General features: G+C 44.5%; 2 protein-coding genes across 10 annotated transcripts in view; both read right to left on the bottom strand.

Annotated features, from left to right (window-relative positions):
- Positions 1 to 4,139, bottom strand: part of mtmr12 (myotubularin related protein 12) — a 33,161-nt gene extending 29,022 nt beyond the window's left edge. Inside the window, exon 1 of the mRNA XM_071404380.1 lies at positions 3,968 to 4,139. Within this exon, the coding sequence (XP_071260481.1) occupies positions 3,968 to 4,039 (72 nt within the window). The 5' untranslated portion in view covers positions 4,040 to 4,139. The remainder of the gene's footprint in view (positions 1 to 3,967) is intronic.
- A 1,287-nt stretch (positions 4,140 to 5,426) lies between these two features.
- LOC139577337 (zinc finger RNA-binding protein-like) overlaps positions 5,427 to 21,628 on the bottom strand; it is a 52,826-nt gene continuing 36,624 nt past the window's right edge. For 8 of the 9 annotated variants that reach the window (XM_071404371.1, XM_071404373.1, XM_071404376.1 and 5 more), the window contains 8 exons: positions 17,509 to 17,741; positions 17,185 to 17,335; positions 16,870 to 17,026; positions 13,570 to 13,667; positions 12,521 to 12,616; positions 10,773 to 10,884; positions 10,522 to 10,619; positions 5,427 to 7,366 (listed from right to left, as the gene is read on the bottom strand). In XM_071404371.1, the coding sequence (XP_071260472.1) occupies positions 7,181 to 7,366; positions 10,522 to 10,619; positions 10,773 to 10,884; positions 12,521 to 12,616; positions 13,570 to 13,667; positions 16,870 to 17,026; positions 17,185 to 17,335; positions 17,509 to 17,741 (1,131 nt within the window). In that variant the 3' untranslated portion in view covers positions 5,427 to 7,180. Of the gene's footprint in view, positions 7,367 to 10,521; positions 10,620 to 10,772; positions 10,885 to 12,520; positions 12,617 to 13,569; positions 13,668 to 16,869; positions 17,027 to 17,184; positions 17,336 to 17,508; positions 17,742 to 21,628 lie in introns of those variants that run through there. The other variant, XR_011675259.1, reaches the window with a different exon arrangement.

Below are 21,628 nucleotides of genomic sequence, written 5' to 3'. Positions count from 1 at the left end.
CAGATGTTAATGCGAGTGTAGCGAAATGCTTGTGCTTCTAGTTCCGACAATGCAGTAATAACCAACAAGTAATCTAACCTAACAATTCCACAACTACTACCTTATACACACACAAGTGTAAAGGGATAAAGAATATGTACATAAAGATATATGAATGAGTGATGGTACAGAACGGCATAGGCAAGATGCAGTAGATGGTATAGAGTACAGTATATACATATGAGATGAGTAATGTAGGGTATGTAAACATTATATTAAGTGGCATTGTTTAAAGTGGCTAGTGGTACATTTTTACATAATTTCCATCAATTCCCATTATTAAAGTGGCTGGAGTTGAGCCAGTATGTTGGCAGCGGCCACTAAATGTTAGTGGTGGCTGTTTAACAGTCTGATGGCCTTGAGATAGAAGCTGTTTTCAGTCTCTCGGTCCCTGCTTTGATGCACCTGTACTGACCTCGCCTTCTGGATGATAGCGGGGTGAACAGGCAGTGGCTTGGGTGGTTGTTGTCCTTGATGATCTTTATGGCCTTCCTGTGACATCGGGTTTTGTAGGTGTCCTGGAGGGCAGGTAGTTTGCCCCCGGTGATGCGTTGTGCAGACCTCACTACCCTCTGGAGAGCCTTACGGTTGTGGGCGGAGCAGTTGCCGTACCAGGCGGTGATACAGCCCGACAGGATGCTCTCGATTGTGCATCTGTAGAAGTTTGTGAGCGCTTTTGGTGACAAGCCGAATTTCTTCAGCCTCCTGAGGTTGAAGAGGCGCTGCTGCGCCTTCTTCACAACGCTGTCTGTGTGGGTGGACCAATTCAGTTTGTCCGTGATGTGTACACCGAGGAACTTAAAACTTTCCACCTTCTCCACTACTGTCCCATTTGCACAACAGCATGTGAAATTTATTGTCAATCAGTGTTGCTTCCTAAGTGGACAGTTTGATTTCACAGAAGTGTGATTGACTTGGAGTTACATTGTGTTGTTTAAGTGTTCCCTTTATTTTTTTGAGCAGTGTATATAAAAAAAATATATATTGATTTTAAGAAAGGCATTGATGTTTATGGTTAGGTACACGTTGGAGCAACGACAGTCCTTTTTCGCGAATGCGCACCGCATCGATTATATGAAACGCAGGACACGCTAGATAAACTAGTAATATCATAAACCATGTGTAGTTAACTAGTGATTATGATTGATTGATTGTTTTTAATAAGATAGGTTTAATACTAGCTAGCAACTTACCTTGGCTTCTTACTGCATTCGCGTAACAGGCAGGCTCCTCGTGGAGTGCAATGTAATCAGGTGGTTAGAGCGTTGGACTAGTTAACTGTAAGGTTGCAAGATTGAATCCCTGAGCTGACAAGGTAAAAATCTGTCATTCTGCCCCTGAACAAGGCAGTTAACCCACCGTTCCTAGACCGTCATTGAAAATAAGAATGTGTTCTTAACTGACTTGCCTAGTTAAATAAAGGTGTTAAAACATTATTTTTTTAAATCGCCAAAATCGGTGTCCAAAAATACCGATTTACGATTGTTATGAAAACTTGAAATCGGCCCTAATTAATCGGCCGACCTCTAGACCATAGCCAAGGCTCACTGTAAAGCCGTCACCATAGCCAAAGCTCATTGTAAAGCTGTGACCATATATAAGGCTTATTGTAAAGCTGTCACCATAGATAAGGATCATTTTAAAGCTATGGGCTACTGGTTTCCTCATACATCTGACACTTCTGGCCTCAGAGGAAGTCAACTATTTCTATATTAGTAACTGCAGCCCTCCCATTTGTATCTAAAGTCACAGCTAGACCTAGCTAATATGAGAGTCAAATATAGCCCTATATTTCAGTCAGAGATAACAACAGGCCTACAACATCCTGCTTGGAGAGTGGCCAGAAAGTAGGCTATTCCTCTTTGTAGTAAAACAGAGCGCCATTTTATTTACACATGGATTAATTATTGGTAATGTGTGCGAGATGGTCAAATGTAGCCCTGTAAATAATCAGTTAGAGAGAGGGCTACTACATCCAGGTAATAGCTCTATTTTCAGTTATATCCATTTTTCATAGTAACATGTTTTTCCGCCAACTTCACCATACCGCCAACTCCCCCCCCACCCCCCACCACCAAAACGGTAAAGTTTGGTGGATGAGGAATAATGGTCTTGGGCTGTTTATCATGGTTCGGGCCCCTTAGTTCCAGTAAAAGGAAATCTCAACACTAACAGCATACAATGACATTCTAGACAATTCTGCACTTCCAACTTTGTGACAACAGTTGTTTGGGGAAGGCCCTTTCCTGTTTCAGCATGACAATGGCCGGCATGCAAAAAGCGAGGTCCAAAAATAAATGGTTTGTCGAGATCGGTGTGGAAGAATTTGACTGGCCTGCACAGAGCCCTGACCTCAACCCCATCGAACACCTTTGTGATGAATTGGAACGCCGACTGCGAGCCAGGCCTAATCGCCCATCATCAGTCCCCTCACTAATGCTCTTGTGGCTGAATGGAAGCAAGTCTCTGCAGCAATGTTCCAACATCTAGTGGAAAGCCTTCCCAGAAGAGTGGAGGCTGTTATAGCAGCAAAGGGGAGACCAACTCCATATTAATGTCCATGATTTTGGAAGGAGAGGTTAAGACAAGCAGGTGTCCACATACTTTTGGTGGGCCAGTAACCGAAATGTTGCTAGATCAAATCCCCGAGCTGACAAGTTAAAAATATCTGTCGTTCTGCCTCCTGAACAAGGCAGTTAAACCCACTGATTCATAGGCCGTCATTGTAAATAAGAATGTGTTCTTAATCTGACTTGCCTAGTTAAATAAAGTTCAATAAAACAATTTAAATAACACAACACATTGTTGGAGAGCTACTATCTAAACAGGAATGAAAACATCACCAGGGAATCCTTATTAGGAGATACTGTGTCACCGAGGCTGTTCAAACATTCACTAAATCATGTGAATATCCTGTGTATTACATTAAGGTCAGCTTCCTATAAGCTAGGATGTCATTCAGAGGACACACAAGGAGTAACAAGACTCCGAGCTTGCCTGCTCTGCTTACCACCTAAGAGTATTATGGAGCTGGGTTAATAAGTGTTTGAGTGTCACACGAATATGGACTACTGGGTCCGTCATGTGATGTTCATAAAACTATGACTTTCCTGACGGTTTCTTTCATGGGATTTTGACTATCATTCACTGTGTTGCGTTCTTGAATATAATAGATATTCTATCTTGCCCATGTTAATGCCCTATAAAAAAAAATTTGGTTGGTTTCTGCACTTTCTGCTGCGGCTTCCCACGGAAGTTGTACTGTTCCCAAATGTCCACACTTCAGAGACAATATAGGCAATAATGTCTCAATCGTCATTGCGATTCCCATACCGGATAATAACTAAATCTACAATGATTTCAGAGGGTGTTTACGGATACAGAAATAGCAACATTATATTGCATGTTTGCCATCTATAATTTCCAGTTTGACTGACTATTCCATGCAGATCTGACAGATGAAATGTCACACACACTCAATGTAAAAAATAAATTTTAAAAAGGCTGAGAAACAATGTTTAAATGTATCTTTAACTGCGTGTAAAGACTCGTCACACAAAAACAACAGTGTTACATTTGCCTGGGTGTCTGCTGCCAACAGGGGGGGAATAAAACACGCTATCTTTATAGTCATTCAAAACATGACAAGGCACACCATTCTCCGGAGAGAAACTCTGTTCCAGGACAAAACAGTTATATCGGATGGAAATTTTGTTTTTCTTAAACTATGTTTAGCGGGCTACGAACAACTACAGTAACCATAACCCCGCCCCAATCATGTTAGCTAGCCAGATAGCAGTAATGCTAACTTGTCCGTATCAAATAAAGACAAGCTTCTTTTTTTTTTTTTGCTCTCTCTCTCTCATCCAACATGCATAATCGCGTACACTAATAAAGCACAATGTCATGTAAAACAAAAAAAACTTACCTCGGGCGTCACATAAGAAACAAACGAAGGTTTGGCAGACTTCCCACCTGCGCTCCCCAAACTACTCAACATTTCTGTAACTTGTAGCTAACAACTACCTATTTCTCTGCCCCTAAACCAGGTGGTAATAGGGTGTAAAACAGAAGATTAACCTGCTTTGACAACAGAACCCGCCCATCGACCATCCACATTGGCTGAGAATAAAAAAAATTGCCAAGGAGGCTAAAATGATTCTCGTGATTCTATTGGATATAATGTCTGTCGGTCTTGTATTTACGACAACTCCCATTCCTCATTTGGGACGGGCCGATACTGACAGAAGAGGCGAAGCGAGAGGATTTAATCCATCCCAAAAATCTGTCAGTGTGAGTGAGACAAGACCCTTTTTAATTGTTTTATATGGCGGTCTATGAGATGGTCGAATTACCTCAGGCTTACTTGATCACATATATGTTTCGTAAATGTTTAAGTCTGTTACAAAATGTACTGAAATAAGTGGATGCGTTTGGTATTCAGGCAACTTTGAGAAAAACGACTGAGTTGTGCATGTTCGGTCACGCGCGTATCTGCCCTCTCATTGGCTAGAATGGTTCCACCTGATCTCACTTGCCTTCAAATCATTGCGGACATGAACTCTAGTGTTAGAGCGGTCACTCGGCAATCTTGTCAATATAATAGATCATCTTTGATCGAAAGGCCCTGGAAATGGAACCATCCACTTCTTGAATTGTGGCTTGAGCCAAGTACATAAGACACGCCTTATTGCTAGTGTGTCTGTAGTGGTCCTTGCTTGGTTATACTCTCATGTTGATTTTGAAACTTAACTTTATCTTGGGCTGTATTTTTTTTTTTTAAACAAAACAAACATTTTGTTTCTTTGATGTGGCAAGTGGTGCTCTAGTATGATTTCATGGTCTGTCAGCAGAGGAAGCAGGCTATGGATATCGCATTGTGTGGTCTTCCTGTTGTGAAGGGATAAAGTCCGTCTCACCTCACTCATCATATCCTGTTGGGACACTGTCAGTAAACTGTCTTCTGCACACAGAGGGAAATATCTCTATGGTTCCAGGTTGTTTCATAAAGCCACTTGGGGACTTTATACAGCTGAACATGAAGTGTGGAAAGTGCTGAGGTGGTGTCGTCACACATTGGATGTGTGTGACAGTATAACTTTAGTACCGTCCCCTCGCCCCGACACGGGCGCGAACCAGGGAACCTCTGCACACATCAACAACTGACACCCACGAAGCGTCGTTACCCATCGCTCCACAAAAGCCGCGGCCCTTGCAGAGCAAGGGGCAACACTACTTCTAGGTTTCAGAGCAAGTGACGTAACTGATTGAAACGCTATTAGCGCGTACCCGCTAACTAGCTAGCCATTTCACATCCGTTACATATGTATATCCTTGGAAATAGGGAGCTGAGACACAAAAACAACAAACCCCACTTAGTCCAGAAGTTCTTCATTCAGGAAATGTCTTTTATTCTGCCCATGGTAAAGTGGAGGTACTAAGACAGACAGAGACAAAACAGGCACAGAGAGAGCACGAAAGGCTGACTGACAGGCAGAGCACGAGAGACCGACAGAGAAGGGAGGAGAGAGCCAGCCAGACACAGACAGACCAAGAGAGAACTTTTGTTTATCCATTTCACTTGCTTTGGCAATGTAAACATATGTTTCCCATGCCAATAAAACCCCTTGAATTGAGAGAGAGAGAGAGAGGCAGGCAGGCAGCCAGACCGAGAGAGAGCGGCAGACAGAGACAGGCTGATAGTCAGACATTAAAAGAAGGGATCTACGTTTAAACAAACAAACGTTACACTTGTCTTTTTTTTTACTCCAATAATTTTTTTCCATTTTCTATACATTATTCAAATGAACTATATGTATGTAGATTTGGGGCCAATAAATGTCCCATTATAATCTGTTAAACCAAAAATATTAAAAGCCATAATACAAATAACAAAATCTGAAAACACGGCCGTGAGTTCTTCCAAACTAAAAACACACTTTTTGATCTATTGCAAGATTATCATAGGTATATTTTCATATATATATATATATTAGAGAGTGCTACATTCAAAACAACAAAATTAGGAATCAGTGTTTTCCTCAGAAATGTAGTACAACACCACAGTTAAGGGGCCTGTGTTAAACACTAGAACACATTGCAGTCTGGCCTTAAAAATGGGACAAGACCATAGCTTTTACGCTACTTTAACAAGCATTATGACACTTAAAAGAAAGATCCTACTCAAAAATTACAGCTTATAGGAAAATAAAACATTACTGACGACTGATCGAATTATGTGCTTCATATAAATGGGTATTTAAACTTACTAAAAACAGCCAACACAGAATGTATGCAACTAGAAATAGCATGCATGTTAGCTATCAACATTTACTGTCATCTTCCTGATCTATCAACAACTGGAACAAAAACAGATCTCACTCTAGTTTACGTTTTCATAACTCGACAAAACTGGAAAGTCTGTAACCCAAATTAACAAAAAAAAAAGACGGGACAAAATAAAGTCTAAAAAAAGGAGAAGGTTGGTGTAAGAAAGCCCCGTTGTCGTGGTAACTTCTACTGGAGAAACAGAGGGGGGTAAAAAATAAAAGTAGAATCAGCTAGGAAGGAGAAGTTTGTGTGTCCCAACCACAGGTCATATCAAATCGCTACCAAAACAGAACATCGTGGACAAACTGAGTACTGCAGTATGCTTATTCAGTCAAGACTGGGTCGTATTCATTTGGCACCCCAAAACGGAAGAAAAACGGACTGACAATAGAGATGCTAATTTTCTTTAACCCCTTTTGCAAAATGGTTAAACATTTTCTGTTACGTGCCCAAATGAATACAACCCCGATTTACTCATGGCTTACAGGACCAGGCCCTGTCCGATGTTAGTCTTGAGCATTTACACAAACCAACCTGTAGGTGACAGAAGTACATAGGGCCCGTTCCAGGCAGACTACATCGCAGTGCAGGCATCAACCAATGGTTGCACGCCACGTTATTGACTGTGCAATCCAGCATCAGAATGCTATATGATTATGGTTAGCTCTCATCTTAAAAAAAACACACATCCAGGCGTCGTGAGATCCGGCAGGTGACTGCAATGTAGTCAGCCTGAAACGTGGCCACACACTACTTTAAATGAATTGGGGTGGGGGTGGTGGAGAGGGGATGGGGGGGGGGGAAATGGGTCCTAGTAGCTACTGTCGAAATCCTTCTTGTCCTTCTTCCCTTCACCCTCGAATCCGTCCGTTCCGTCGCTGTTGTCACGGCGACGCTTACGGTTGTTGCGGACGTTGAAGCGGGGGTTCGTCTGGGGAAGTGGGTCCATGCCCAGCACCTTGTGGATCTGACGGAACGCTAGCAGCCGCAGAGCAAACTGGACAGAGACAGAGTTGGTCAATAGAAGACAATTCTATTAAAAAAAGACCTTCTAGCAGACGGACGGGGAGCGTCAACTACACACACCACCATACCTAACTACCTTCTTTTTTTTATGTACATTTCTTAAGGTACACCATAAAACCAATACCTTACATCCATAATCATATATTAAACTTTACTATTTATTATATTTAACTACATACAGCACCTTATATTTATAATGTACCTTAAGAAATGTACATAAAAAAGGTAGGTAGGTATGGTGGCCAATACCTTACATCCATAATCATATATTAAACTTGACTATTTATATATGGCCAGTACCTTAGATTTTTGTTCAGTACACCATGAATGTAAAAACGCAACAATTTCAAAGATTTTACAGAGTTACAGTTCATATATGGAAATCAGTCAATTTAAATATATTCATTAGGTCCTATGGATCTATGACTGAGAATACAGATATGCATCTGTTGGTCACAGATACCTTTTAAAAAAGTTAAGGATGTGGATCAGAAAACCAGCGCGACACGTCTCCTTCACATAGAGTTGATCAGGCTGTTGATTGTGGCCTGTGGACTGTTGTCCCACTCCTCTTCAATGGCTGTGCGAAGTTGCTGGATATTGGCGGGAACTGGAACACGCCGTCGTACACGTCGATCCAGAGCATCCCAAACATGCTCAATGGGTGACATGTCTGGTGAGTATGCAGGCCATGGAAGAACTGGGACACGCTGTCGTACACATCGATCCAGAGCATCCCAAACATGCTCAATGGGTGACATGTCTGGTGAGTATGCAGGCCATGGAAGAACTGGGACATTTTCAGCTTCCAGGAATTGTGTACAGATCCTTGCGACATGGTTCCGTGCATTATCATGCTGCTGAAACATGAGGTGATGGCGGAGGATGAATGGCACGACAATGGGCCTCATGATCTCATCACAGTATCTCTGTACATTCAAATGGCCATTGATACAATGCAAATGTGTTTATTGTACGTAGCTTATGCATGCCCATACCATAACCCCACCATGGGGCATTCTGTTCACAACGTTGACATCAGCAAACCGCTCGCCCACACTACGCCATCTGCCCGGTATAGCTGAAACTGGGATTCATCCGTGAAGAGCAGACTTCTCCAGCGTGCCAGTGGCCATCGTGCTAAAGCATTTTCCCACTGAAGTCGGTTACGACGCCGAACTGTAGTCAGGTCAAGACCCTGGTGAGGACGACGAGCACGCAGATGAGCTTCCCTGAGACGGTTTCTGACAGTTTGTGTAGAAATACTTCGTTACACGTGGTCTGCGGTTGTGAAGCCAGTTGAACGTACTGCCAAATTCTCAAAAACGATGTTGGAGGCAGCTTACGGTAGAGAAATTAACGTTACATTTTCTGGCAACAGCTCTGGTGGACAGTCCTGCAGTCAGCATGCCAATTGCACGCTTCCTCAAATCTTGAGACATTGTGGCATTGTGTTGTGTGACAAAACTGCACAATTTAGAGTGGCCTTTTATTGTCCCCAGCACAAGGTGCACCTGTGTAATGACCATTCTGTTTAAATCAGCTTCTTGATATGCCACACTTGTCAGGTGGATTGATTATCTTGGCAAAGGAGAAATGCTCACTAACTGGGATGTAAACACATTTGTGCACAAAATTTTAGAGAAATAAGCTTTTTGTGGAAATGGAATATTTCTGGGATCTTTTATTTCAGCTCATGAAACATGGGACCAACACTTTACCAGTCAAGTTTGGATACACCTATTCATTCAAGGGTTTTTCTTTACTTTTAATATTTTCTACATTGTAGAATAATAGTGAAGACATCAAAACTATAAAATAACCATCATGGAATCATATAGTAACCAAAAAAAGTGTTAAAAAAGTGAATTTATTTCCTTCTTAATGCATTTGAGCCAATCAGTTGTGTTGTGACAAGGTAGGGGTAGTATACAGAAGATAGCCTTACTTGGTAAAATAACAGCTCAAATAAGCAAAGAGGAACTACAGTCTATCATTACTTTAAGACATAAAGGTCAGTCAAAACGGAAAATTTCAACAACTTTGAAAGTTCCTTCCAGTGCAGTCGCAAAAACCATCAAGCGCTATGATGAAACTAGCTCTCATGAGGACCGCCACAAAAAAGGAAGACCCAGAGTTACCTCTGTTGCAGAGAATAAGTTCATTAGAGTTACCAGCCTCAGAAATTGCAGCCCAAATAAATGCTTCAGAGTTCAAGTAACAGACAAATCTTAATCACAACTGTTCAGAGGAGACTGCGTGAATCAGGCCTTCATGGTCGAATTCATGGTCGAATTGCTGCAAAGAAACCACTACTAAAGGACACCAATAAGAAGAGACATGCTTGGGCCAAGAAACATGAGCAATGGACATTAGACCGGTGGAAATCTGTCCTTGGATCTGATGAGTCCAAATTTGAGATTTCTGGTTCCATTCGTCGCGTCTTTGTGAAACGCAGAGTAGGTGAACGGATGATTCCTCATGCGTTGTTTCCACCGTGAAGCATGGAGGAGGAGGTGTGATGGTGCTTTGCTGGTGACACTGTTTAGAGTTATTTAGAATTCAAGGCACAGCATTCTGCAGTGATACGCCATCCCATCTGGTTTGGGCTTAGTGGGACTATAATTTGTTTTTCAACAGGAAAATGCCCCAACACACCTCCAGGCTGTGTAAGGGCAATTTGACCAAGAAGGAGAGTGATGGAGTGCTGCATCAGATGACCTGGCCTCCACAATCACCTGACCTCAACCCAATTGAGATGGTTTGGGATGAGTTGGACCACAGAGTGAAGGAAAAGCAGCCAACAAGTGCTCAGCATATGTGGGAACTCCTTCAAGTCAGGTTGGAAAAGCATTCCAGGTGAAGCTGGTTGAGAGAATGCCAAGAGTGTGCGAAGCTGTCCTCAAGGCAAAGGGTGGCTACTTTGAAGAATCTAAAATATATATTTTGATTTGTTCAACACTTTTTTGGTTACTACATGACTCCATATGTGTTATTTCATAGTTTTGATGTCTTCACTATTATTCTACAATGTAGAAAATAGTAAAAAATAAAGAAAAACCCTGGAATGAGTAGGTGTGTCCAAACATTTGACTGGTCCTGTATATTCTATACATGTGTCAGTACCTGGGCACTTGAGGTGATGTCCTCTCTGTGCTGCTCACCCATGGCTGTCAGGGTGTCAGTGGGGTTCTTCTCACACGGGTCGACCAATCCCGGGCCACCTAGTGGACAACCAAACACCTATCAGCACTCTGCTAATGCCAACACACCATTAACCCCACCCAAACTACGCAAAAGTCTGTCACGATCGTCAAAAAATAATAGTCTCCCATGATGATATGCGAAATAGTCTGCTATAATTAGGTTAGACCAACCGGGGAGCAGGATTCCGGAGGAAATACATTCAAAGACTCGTCTCAGTGCGTCGCCTGGGCTCAAGGGGCCAGAGGCACTGCTAATGGCCTTCTCTACCAGCAGCTCCATGGCCTGGAGAACAAGGGAAAGAGATGGGGGTGGAGGAGCAGAGGGGGGGTGGAGGAGCAGAGGGGGGGGATGGAGGAGCAGAGGGGGGGATGGAGGAGCAGAGGGGGGGTGGAGGAGCAGAGGGGGGGTGGAGGAGCAGAGGGGGGGTGGAGGAGCAGAGGGGGGGTGGAGGAGCAGAGGGGGTGGAGGAGCAGAGGGGGTGGAGGAGCAGAGGGGGGGGGGTGGAGGAGCAGGGGGGGGGGGGTGGAGGAGCAGAGGGGGGGTGGAGGAGCAGAGGGGGGGGTGGAGGAGCAGAGGGGGGGGTGGAGGAGCAGAGGGGGGGGTGGAGGAGCAGAGGGGGGGATGGAGGAGCAGAGGGGGGGTGGAGGAGCAGAGGGGGGGATGGAGGAGCAGAGGGGGGGGGTGGAGGAGCAGAGGGGGGGGATGGAGGAGCAGAGGGGGGGATGGAGGAGCAGAGGGGGGGATGGAGGAGCAGAGGGGGGGGATGGAGGAGCAGAGGGGGGGGTGGAGGAGCAGAGGGGGGGGTGGAGGAGCAGAGGGGGGGATGGAGGAGCAGAGGGGGGGGGGGTGGAGGAGCAGAGGGGGGGGGGGTGGAGGAGCAGAGGGGGGGGGGGTGGAGGAGCAGAGGGGGGGGGTGGAGGAGCAGAGGGGGGGGGTGGAGGAGCAGAGGGGGGGGTGGAGGAGCAGAGGGGGGGATGGAGGAGCAGAGGGGGTGGATGGAGGAGCAGAGGGGGGGATGGAGGAGCAGAGGGGGTGGATGGAGGAGCAGAGGGGGTGGATGGAGGAGCAGAGGGGGGGGTGGAGGAGCAGAGGGGGGGGATGGAGGAGCAGAGGGGGGGATGGAGGAGCAGAGGGGGGGGTGGAGGAGCAGAGGGGGGGGTGGAGGAGCAGAGGGGGGGTGGAGGAGCAGAGGGGGGGTGGAGGAGCAGAGGGGGGGGTGGAGATGTTTAAACTCCTCATTGAGTGAATCTAAAGAAGTATTTTGGATCTTTCCTTGCCACCTACTCACAACGCCAGGGAAAGAAGACACTTTATACCACTGAGCTGCAGCCAGTGTGTTTAGTCCCAAGTTAACACATCTGCTGTTTGACACTTGCATGAACTTAAAGGGATAGTTCAGGATTTTGTCAAATACGCCCTTTAATCCATTTCCCCAGAGTCAGATGAACTGGTGGATCCCATTTTGTTTGTCTCTGCGTCCAGTAACGAGGAAATTAAGTTTCGCGAGCCAATGCTAACTGGCGTTAGCGCAAAGACAAAGTCTACAGGAACAGCGAACGTGCTAGCTGTTCCCAACAACTTCCAGTCATTGCGCTAACGCTAGTTAGCAATTTGACTCTTCCTTCAAACTGAACAAAGAGACATAAAAAAATGGTATCAACGAGTTCATCCAACTCTGGGGAAGTAGAAAAAGGGCTTCAATGCTAAAATCCCCAACTATCCCTTTAATTTACCTATATGGTCGGGTTTCCCAGACACAGATTATGCCTCGTCCGGGACTAGAAACAATTCTCAATGGACTGGGCTTCATCTGCGTCCAATAAACCGGCCCATTTAAAGTACAATACTTTTCTAACATATAAAAAAACACTCATGAGACAGTTGTCGACTCGAGCGTTTAGCCTGACGATAAACTCACCCAGCTGGGGAAGGCGGACCACGTGGGGACCCTCTGACAGAGGTCACGCAGGATACGGATAACAATCACACAGGATTGGAGTCCGTTCGCCCTAGCCTTGTGGAGCAATAACACGTTTAGTTTAGTGATAACAGACAACATGGACTATAGTGTACACTACATTACAACGGGTCTGTCATAGAGGGCCAAACACTACTGTACACAATGGAAGCTTGTGATAGGTTGATTGAAGACTCAATTAATTAATTGTCCGTAATTGGTTGGAATCAGCTGCCATTTCCAGGAGTATTTCACCTCGTTAGTAAAAAGAAAAAAAAAAGAAAGAGAGCTCACAGTTTGCAAGATGAAACAAGAAAAGGTTTAAATTTCCTTGTCATCTTATAAACCCTGACTTCTCAGGTTGATCAAGTGTTTGACAGAAGAGTCAGTTTGTGTTTGTAAAGAAGATCAAGGTTAGGGACTGTGAGAGGGGAGGGAATCTGTTTTGCCTGTGAGTTAGCTTTTTCTGCCATTGCAGCAACACAGCGAAACTAAAAAAAATCAGATGTCCCCGTTTCTCTCAATCCCTATTCTTCTATTAAAATAAATACAAAATCACAAGATACTAATGCTCAACATGGAAGCTCTTATCAGATCTTATGCAAAGATATCTCTGCAGCCTTATGGAATCATGTTTTAACACTGACAATATAGTCTGGTATGGACGGGGGGGGAAATAAAATAATACAAGGATGCCAGTTCTTTTTTGGAAAATTATAAAAATCATTACCATGCTAAAGTTCAACAATAAATATCATAAATAAAGATTGAATATTCAATCTGGTTACATTTATTTATTTTTTTATCATTACTTGTGTGGCATCATTGAATTTCTCTTTTTCAAACAATAATTAAACTGTTATCAGGTATTACTGTGTTTTTTTTTGGGGGGGGGAGGAGTGTTAAATTCATTATTCAATTCCTTCATTAAAACAAAATTCAAACAAAGGAATAAAAAATGATGCATCTCATAAGGCTACAATAAGAAAGTAAAAAGGATGTGTCCGAACCTGGAACCACTTAGCGTGCCGCAGAGCCGCTAGAGCGGCAAGGCATTTTTGCCTGTCCAAGACGTCCGCTGGGTCTCGCACCAAGCCCCAGGTTACATCTAAAAACGGATGAGTCGAATTGTCAAAATGGCGGTCGGTTGAGGTGTTGAGGAGGAGGAGGAACGGGTGTTTGACCAGGTAGAGCAAGACTCATTAACAAGAAGATACAAAACACATTGCCACACATACCAAGATAGTGTTTCAGTAAGGAACCAGGAAGTTAACTAGATAAAAGTCTAATCCGATTGGTGTTGCTGCCAAATAAACCAATGCGCAACCTAACCTCATTGAAATTACCAAGGGTTTGGAGATGTAGTGTGATGTATGTAACGTTAGGTTTACGTTGGTGTGAGGTGTTGGGTAAAGCGAATGTGAATTACGGGACTGGCGTAAAATGCTAAACCAAACCTTGAGAGAATAGAAGCAGGATGAGTGATGGAAACAACCAGAATGTCAACAGCCTGATCATTGTCTAGCTACTGTCGGCTGATACCAACAGTTATTCACTTGATCATATAGTCAAATAACTGAACTGTATTGTAGGCCTATTGATATCATGTGCTGAAATGTAAGCCTTAACAGAGAAGTTTAAATCTCAAAAGCTGATATATAATGTTAGCTTGTTCAAGTAAGCAACGTTACGCCAATCATTTGTCACTTTCAGTCTTAATCTTCTGAGATGATACTGGGCGGATACTCTAGGGGGATTCCAATGGGTCATTAGTCTGGGCCCCGGCGCATTAGCCTGGACCCCGGCGCATTAGCCTGGACCCCGGCGCATTAGCCTGGGCCCCGGCGCATTAGCCTGGACCCCGGCGCATTAGCCTGGACCCCGGCGCATTAGCCTGGACCCCGGCGCATTAGCCTGGACCCCGGCGCATTAGTCTGGGCCCCGGCGCATTAGTCTGGGCCATGGTAACTGATAAAAGAAACAAAGGAGAGAGGTCCTGTCAGAACAGGAGTGTGAACTGAGCTGATTTCAACAACAAAAAGTGGCATGACAATGATAGGTGTGGCAAAGTGTTTGGGTGGTGAGGGGGAAGGGGGGAAACCTTGGTCAAAAATCCTTCCAGAGGAACTGGTTGGCTGGGGGGCTGAGGTTTGGGGGGGGCTGAGGTTTGAACCCTCCCACATACTGGAGATGTATTGTTTTAAAGATAAAATAATTTTAAAAAAGAACAGAGGGCTTTGGACTGGACTGGACAGAAAACTACAAATTATGTTGCAGCAGAAAAACTACAAACATGGAAGCTCCCAGCAGCAAAAAAGAAGGGTTAGATCGGACATCGTTGCATGCATAACTGGCTGGATTAAAGTCAGTAGGTTGGGCATGAAACCAACAAAACAGATCAATCACACTAACTGTATACTGCTCTGCTGTACTCGGGTCCAACCACAGTCTGCCAAAGCCTTCATCCCTGGCCTACTGAAGTCTACTGCAGGCTGGCCACACAGCGTCCCCATTTTGCACCTTTATGCTGAAGTGTGTACTTGCCCACTTTCTGAAACTGGATTTAACAAATGGTAGATGGATACCCTCTCTGGGCAACACCAATCCTATGCTTTCAAATCCATTGACAGAGTGTGCAAGTGCACACGTCTGGAATAAGATGATAAAAAAAAATATTGGCACAACAAACCATAACTAAGAGGCATGCTAGATAGATACTGGAGCTTAGCAACACTCACTCCCACCCCTCCATTGTCAACGAATGCAGAGAATGGATCATATGACTTTAAAGCCCTTTTGATCACATCTTTTTTTTGGTTTGTTAACAGCATGATTAGCTACAATAAAAAGGACAGATCTGTCTGTGCATAGGCTTCTGTGTGGAGGGGGACACCAGTTCACTCAGGGAGCATGTAAGAACAGATCACCTCCTCGCGACCAGACCAACATAAGATTTGTTTCCTGTGGGGATGTGTGAACCCATTTCTTGTCTGTGTTCTAGAACAGTCTGTTCTAGAACTGCTCGCCAGTGTTCTAGAACCGCTTGCCAGTGTTCTAGAACCGTCTGTGTGTGTGTTCTGTAACAGTCTTCTGTAACCCTGGTCTTTCTGCTCTTTTCATTTGGCCAAATCCTAACCTGACAAACGCTCACTCAACTCAAACTTCCGCTAAAAAAAATCTCCCCCAGTGACATCAATCTAATGCACGATTTGTGCAGAGCTCTGAGTTTGGTGCACGTTTCATAAGTCAGGATTCGGTGCCTCGCTGCTTCCCTTCTCAAATGGGTCTTTCATTTATTTGTAATATCTCTAGAGAATAACGTTCCTCTGGTGTATGTATTTCTGAACTAAGGGAGCTAACGATTGACCCGGTGTGGGAGGGTTTATCGTAGTGGTGTGACGGTGAAACAAACCCCCCTGGAACACAGGAAACAAAAATTAAATCTTACCTGGGAACTAAAAAACTAGTCTGAAAATGCAAACACTGTCCATGCTTTGTTTGTAAGGGGACAGCTTTACAAGACACACTGAAGGAGAGTTCCAGATAGAGTAAGAGCTACACTGGTGGCACGAGGAACCGCCAAGACTTCACCAAGACTGCTGAGCTCTAACCATGACTAGAAAGTCAAGTTTCTACAAATGTTTTTCAATGATGAACCTTTGGTATATCATTCAGGTTGGTTTTAAGATACAAAAATTAAAAGATGGTTTCTCTGCCTTCAAAACAGGTCTCTTGGACAATTTGAATGGATCCCCCAAAACTTTACTTCCCTTTATACACGGTTTATGATATTCCGTGAATTAAAACTACAGAATATTGACTATTCAGTACTTCTCTAATCCCAAAGTTTAAAAATCACTGACTATTGGACCTAGAATTCCTATCCTAAAGGCCTTTTGAAAGCACACCAAGTAAGAGCACTGTTTTATGATGACCAATCTAGCTTCTCATGTCATGACAGAGCTCAAGCGCGTCATTGGTTGAAGTTGAAATGATAACTAGCGTCTATAAAAATGACAAAAAAACTTGTGAGCAAGACTCAACAGGTCAAATCTGAACTTAGTGCCCGAGACATACAGCTAGACTTCTCTCAGAACAAAATCTAGGAATGTCCTCTTTAAAAAAAAAAAAAAAAAAGTGCCACCAGGGTAGATCTCCTCAGATAAAAATGGATCTTACACGGTGCATTCATTCAGGTACTGGGCGAAACAGGACCATTGAAATAAGTCCACCCTGAACAAACTAATGCACCCATAGCTAGGTGGCAGAGAGAGAGAGAGAGAAAGGAGAGGGGGCGATGTCTTTCCAACCTCCGTCCCGCGGCGGAGGTGTGGTCTCCTCCTCCTCTCGGATGCTGGGGGAGGTCAGGGTGATGGTGACTGTCATTTTGGGGTCGGCTCCAGACGTCAGGACGATGGAACAATCCTCGATGGAACCCTTCACCTCGTACTTCTCTGGGGTCACCACCTGGAGGGGAGGGAAGAAGAGCGAGAGAGAGAGCGAGAGCGAGAGGTAAGTGTGCGGGTATCGTTGGTGTATATCGTTAGGGTGTGTGTGTGTGTGTGTGTGTGTGTGTGTGTGTGTGTGTGTGTGTATCGTTAGGGTGTGTGTGTGTGTGTGTGTACCGTCAGCTGCTTGGGAAGATGCTCCACTATGCGGCTTAGCATGTTCTTGGTGGGTTTCTCTGAGCAAAGCAGGACCAGGTTGACATTGTTGTCTCCACAGAGCAGCAGTCCTTTAGCCAGCACCCCCACCCTCATCACCCCCTTCAGAGCTCTACAGGAGGGAGGCGTTCATTAGGTATCTAACGTTAGAAAACAGACAAACAGAGCAGCACCCCCACCCTCATCACCACTTCAGAGCTCTGAGGAGACAAAAGTTCAGGGGTGAGTTTCCCCAACTTCCCATCCATCTAACCCCCCACTCATCCTTCCATCCACTCTCCTCACCGGTCTTGGGGAGTCTTGGGAACCTCCTTTGTATCCTTGTCCTTATCCTTGTCCTCCGCAGTAGTCTCCTTGGTCTTGTCCTGGTCGATGATGATGTCTGAGACCAGTTTGAGGGCTCTCTCTGTGATGGAGACGATCTTCTGGATGGCCTGCAGCTCGTCCTCAGAGGGGTAGATGGTCGCGTGCTTCGTCATCACGTAGCGGTCGTCTGACGAGTCCGGCCGACGAGGAGGCTGCGAGGTAAAGCAGAACAAAAGGTCTCAATGCCACAGCAGTGGGGGGGGGATTAGAAATGATTCAATAATGGATTAGAAATTGTTAAAATCATTTCTAATCCATGGTGCTTACCATATAGTAACTGGAATCTAAGGCAATAGCTACATTACGTGTCGTGGAAAGTCCTGTGTTTTACCGTTTAAAGAATTGTCTCTTGTTATATACTTGTGTTTTTTATAACCCGATACAAACTTGTCTTTGCGTGACTTAATCATAAGACTGGGCGTATAGCTAAGATCCGTTTAGTTGTGACTGCAGCATGCGAGTCATCCCGTGGGTTTACTATCTGCAGGAAGTCAGCTGTGTGGTACCTTGCAGGAAGGAGCAGTGTGAACTGACCAAAAAAACGCAGTTATACGGTCGAACCTTCTTAATATGCACAGACAAACCAATCGCCTTTTAAAAACGATGTTCCGCCCGTTTCCACACATCTGCTAAACTGCCACATAGCCAAAAGAGGTTGTGCTTTTTTTCCCTCTCCTATGAAAGCAGAGACCTGACTATGTTTGTTAAACCTTCAACTGAATCGCTCTTGGCAGTTGTCAATTCCTTCATTTTTGCAAATGTTCAAAATGTTGTAAGAGGAATCTACAGTCTCTCTTCCTGTAGAATTGCTACGACAATTTTGGCGACGAGGATGGGATGGCCAACTCCGCTCGCTGATTGCTCCCGAGGAGACCGAGGTTAACTGCGCGCAAGGGAGCCCACACTCCGGCTGAAACAGAGCAGAAAAAGGGGCCCGCCTCGGACCGGCAGTGAGTGGATACGCCATTCCGGACAGGTGAGACTGATTTTACTTTAAACATCACAGAAAATCCTGTTCTGGCAACAGGTTGCGCACATGACGTATTTTGTGGTTTCAAAAGATACCACTAGTTATAAACTTTGTTGTAGCAGAGATATTTCTGAATAGGAGAAGTCCTAGAATCTTTCATTAGTAAATCTTATAATAAAAACAGATATCTTTAGTTAAATAAGTAAACATCCTGTTGAAGCAGGGTGATCTCCAATTTGGATATTTTTGTTGAAGCAGAAGTATCCTGGTCAGAGACAAGGGGTTGTGTTTATCTGTTGAAGCAGAGAAGTGGTCATGGGATGACCAGACACGGTTATGAGTTGTGTGCCAACCCCTCTTTTTACACTACTGCTACTCTCTGTTCATCATATATGCATAGTCACTTTAACCATATCTACATGTACATACTACCTCAATAAGCCTGATTAACCGGTGTCTGTATATAGCCTTGTTCATCTTTTTTCAAATGTCTTTTTACTGTTGTTTTATTTCTTTACTTACACACACACCTATTTTTTCTCCACACTATTGGTTAGAGCCTGTAAGTAAGCATTTCACTGTAAGGTCTACCTACACCTGTTGTATTTGGCGCACGTGACAAATAAACTTTGATTTGATCCCAGGGTACAATCCTGAGAAGAAAATATTCCTATTTCTGCAGCTAAGAAAATCAGAAAATGTATTAAACTCAGTGTACTGGTTAAACAGGAGGTTATGATTGGGAAACCAGCTATAAATGTAAAACCTAGATGGGAAATTTGCATAGGCGAAACTACCATGTGGGTATAATATTTAAAATTACATAGAATATATATATTTTAAAAAAGTGTGTGTGTGTTCTGGCCGCTCTGGCACAAAGTAGCAGATTTTCCCTTAAAGAAAGGCACATTGAGTTTAGTTTTATTAGCCAAGTGTAGAAAGAACTTAGAGAAGTTTGAGGAAACCAAGAAAGGAAAGTTATGTCCATTTATTTAACTAGGCAACTCAGTTTAGAACAAATTCTTATTTACAATGACGGCCTACCCCGGCCAAACCCTCCCCTAACCCAGACGACGCTGGGCCAAAATTGTGTGCCGCCCTATGGGACTCCCGATCACGGCCGGTTGTGATACAGCCCGGGATCAAACTCGGGTCTGTAGTGACGCCTGTAGCACTGCGATGCAATGCCTTAGACCGCTGCGTCACTCAGAATAGATTGGGGTAAGTTTAGAAAGTGGGAGAGGGAAGCTGAAAGACAGTCAGACAGGAAGTTAAAGGAATGATGGTGAAGGAAAAGTAAGAAGAAGAAACAGACGGAGGAAGAAAAGGAGAAACAGGGATGATGATGACTTTCCACCCCTATATTATACCCCTGTAATCACTGCACCAGCACCCCAGCCCTGGTTGTGCGAAAGCAGCTCGCTCAGCCGTCTCCCCCACCGCAGCTCTACCAGCAGACCCCTCGGAGGCAGGCCCACGAGCAGTGGAAATCCATTCCATGCACCGTCCACATTGAGTCCCGTTCTCTGGTGTTGATGGACTCTGGGAACTTAGTCCACCATCGACGTTGACGCCTAACCACGCAGCTAAGTCCCTCAACCCCAACGACCAGAACATTTAAAAAATGGGGACCCAAAGACAACCTTTCTCCAGGCACCTCTGGTAACATTCCCTAATCCGCGACCTGCGGATGGTGAAGAGGGCCATGACGAATGGTATCCGCTCATCGACATCCAGAAGACAAAATGAAAGACACTGCTAAAGAATGTCTAGATCCTACAAAAAGGGAAGCTGGTGTTTTTAACCACACGGCTATTAAGATGGCCCGGCTGTACAAGCCATCTGCAGGCTGAGATCGCGCACATTTGCGGGTATCATGATGAGGCTACGACGGGCGGAAGTGGAGGGAGGCTTTGATGAAAACTACCAATGGGAAGAGAGAGTGGAGCCTATCAGACCCAATTGGCTACAATGTGTGATCGCATAAAATAACATTACCCCACCCCATGACCGATTGGGCAGCAGAAAGCTAAAGAGTCGTTGGAAGACTGGAGACCTGCTACCTTAAACATAGCGGGCTCAAACCAATGACTGATGGCCCGCCGCAATGATGACTACAACAGCCTCTTGAAGGCTGCCCTAATGGACTTTTTGCCAGCCCTTGGTAAACAGGTTCAAATGAGCTGCATTGGCTGGGAAACTACCAGTCCACAAGCAGTTATTGAACACTGTAAACACGCTGAGAGACAGAAACTGTCTCAAGAAGACAAAACAAAAAAAACAAAGAATAGAAAAAGTAGTGAAGTTACAAGCTGCACAGCTGGCTTTTTAAAATGAAGGACAGGGCCAGCAGCGGCAGGCTCAGAGACGACCTCAAAATGGTGGACCGAGGGGAAGAGGAAAGGGGTGGTGCTGACAGGTGGGCCAGACAACAGCAACTTTGTTTGTTACAACGGTGGAAAAGGATATTTTGCTACAAAGTGTCCAAATCCAAGTGAGCAGGGAGCAGCAGGTTGAAGACTGAACCTCCATCAAAAAAACATCCCTTTTACAACCCACATATGGACTGACGCGAGGTAGAGACAGCTTGACACCCTTGGACAGCATTTCAAGAGTTCTTTTCAAACCCACGTGAGCCAATAGTTCGTCTCCTCGTCAATGGTGAGTCAATCGATTTTCTAGTCGATACGGGCGCTGCAATGTCTGTCCAAATCTCCCATGTCAAATGAATTAGTCGGGACTGTGGGAGCCTCAGCAGTGACTATGAAAGAGTTGCCTACTTGTTAAAGTTGATAAAACACGCATAAACCATCAATTAATTTATTCTGCATGTTGTCCTGTAAATTTGGCAGGAAGAGATCTTCTCTGTAAATTGGGATTTTTTAATTTTTTATTATTTGTAAAGGAAAAGGCCTCACTGTTGTAGAGCCTCGGGGGACATGTCATGATGTCATCCGACACGGTCTCAACATGTGATTGGTACTATACACATGGGACGTACAGGATATTGACGGGTCACATTATGACCCTACTGACAAAATGTTCTCAACTGCTCGTAGTGACATGTAT

This window comes from Salvelinus alpinus, chromosome 5, assembly GCF_045679555.1.
Source record: "Salvelinus alpinus chromosome 5, SLU_Salpinus.1, whole genome shotgun sequence".
NCBI classification, from domain to species: Eukaryota; Metazoa; Chordata; class Actinopteri; order Salmoniformes; family Salmonidae; genus Salvelinus; species Salvelinus alpinus.
This window is presented reverse-complemented; position numbering and strand designations above follow the sequence as displayed.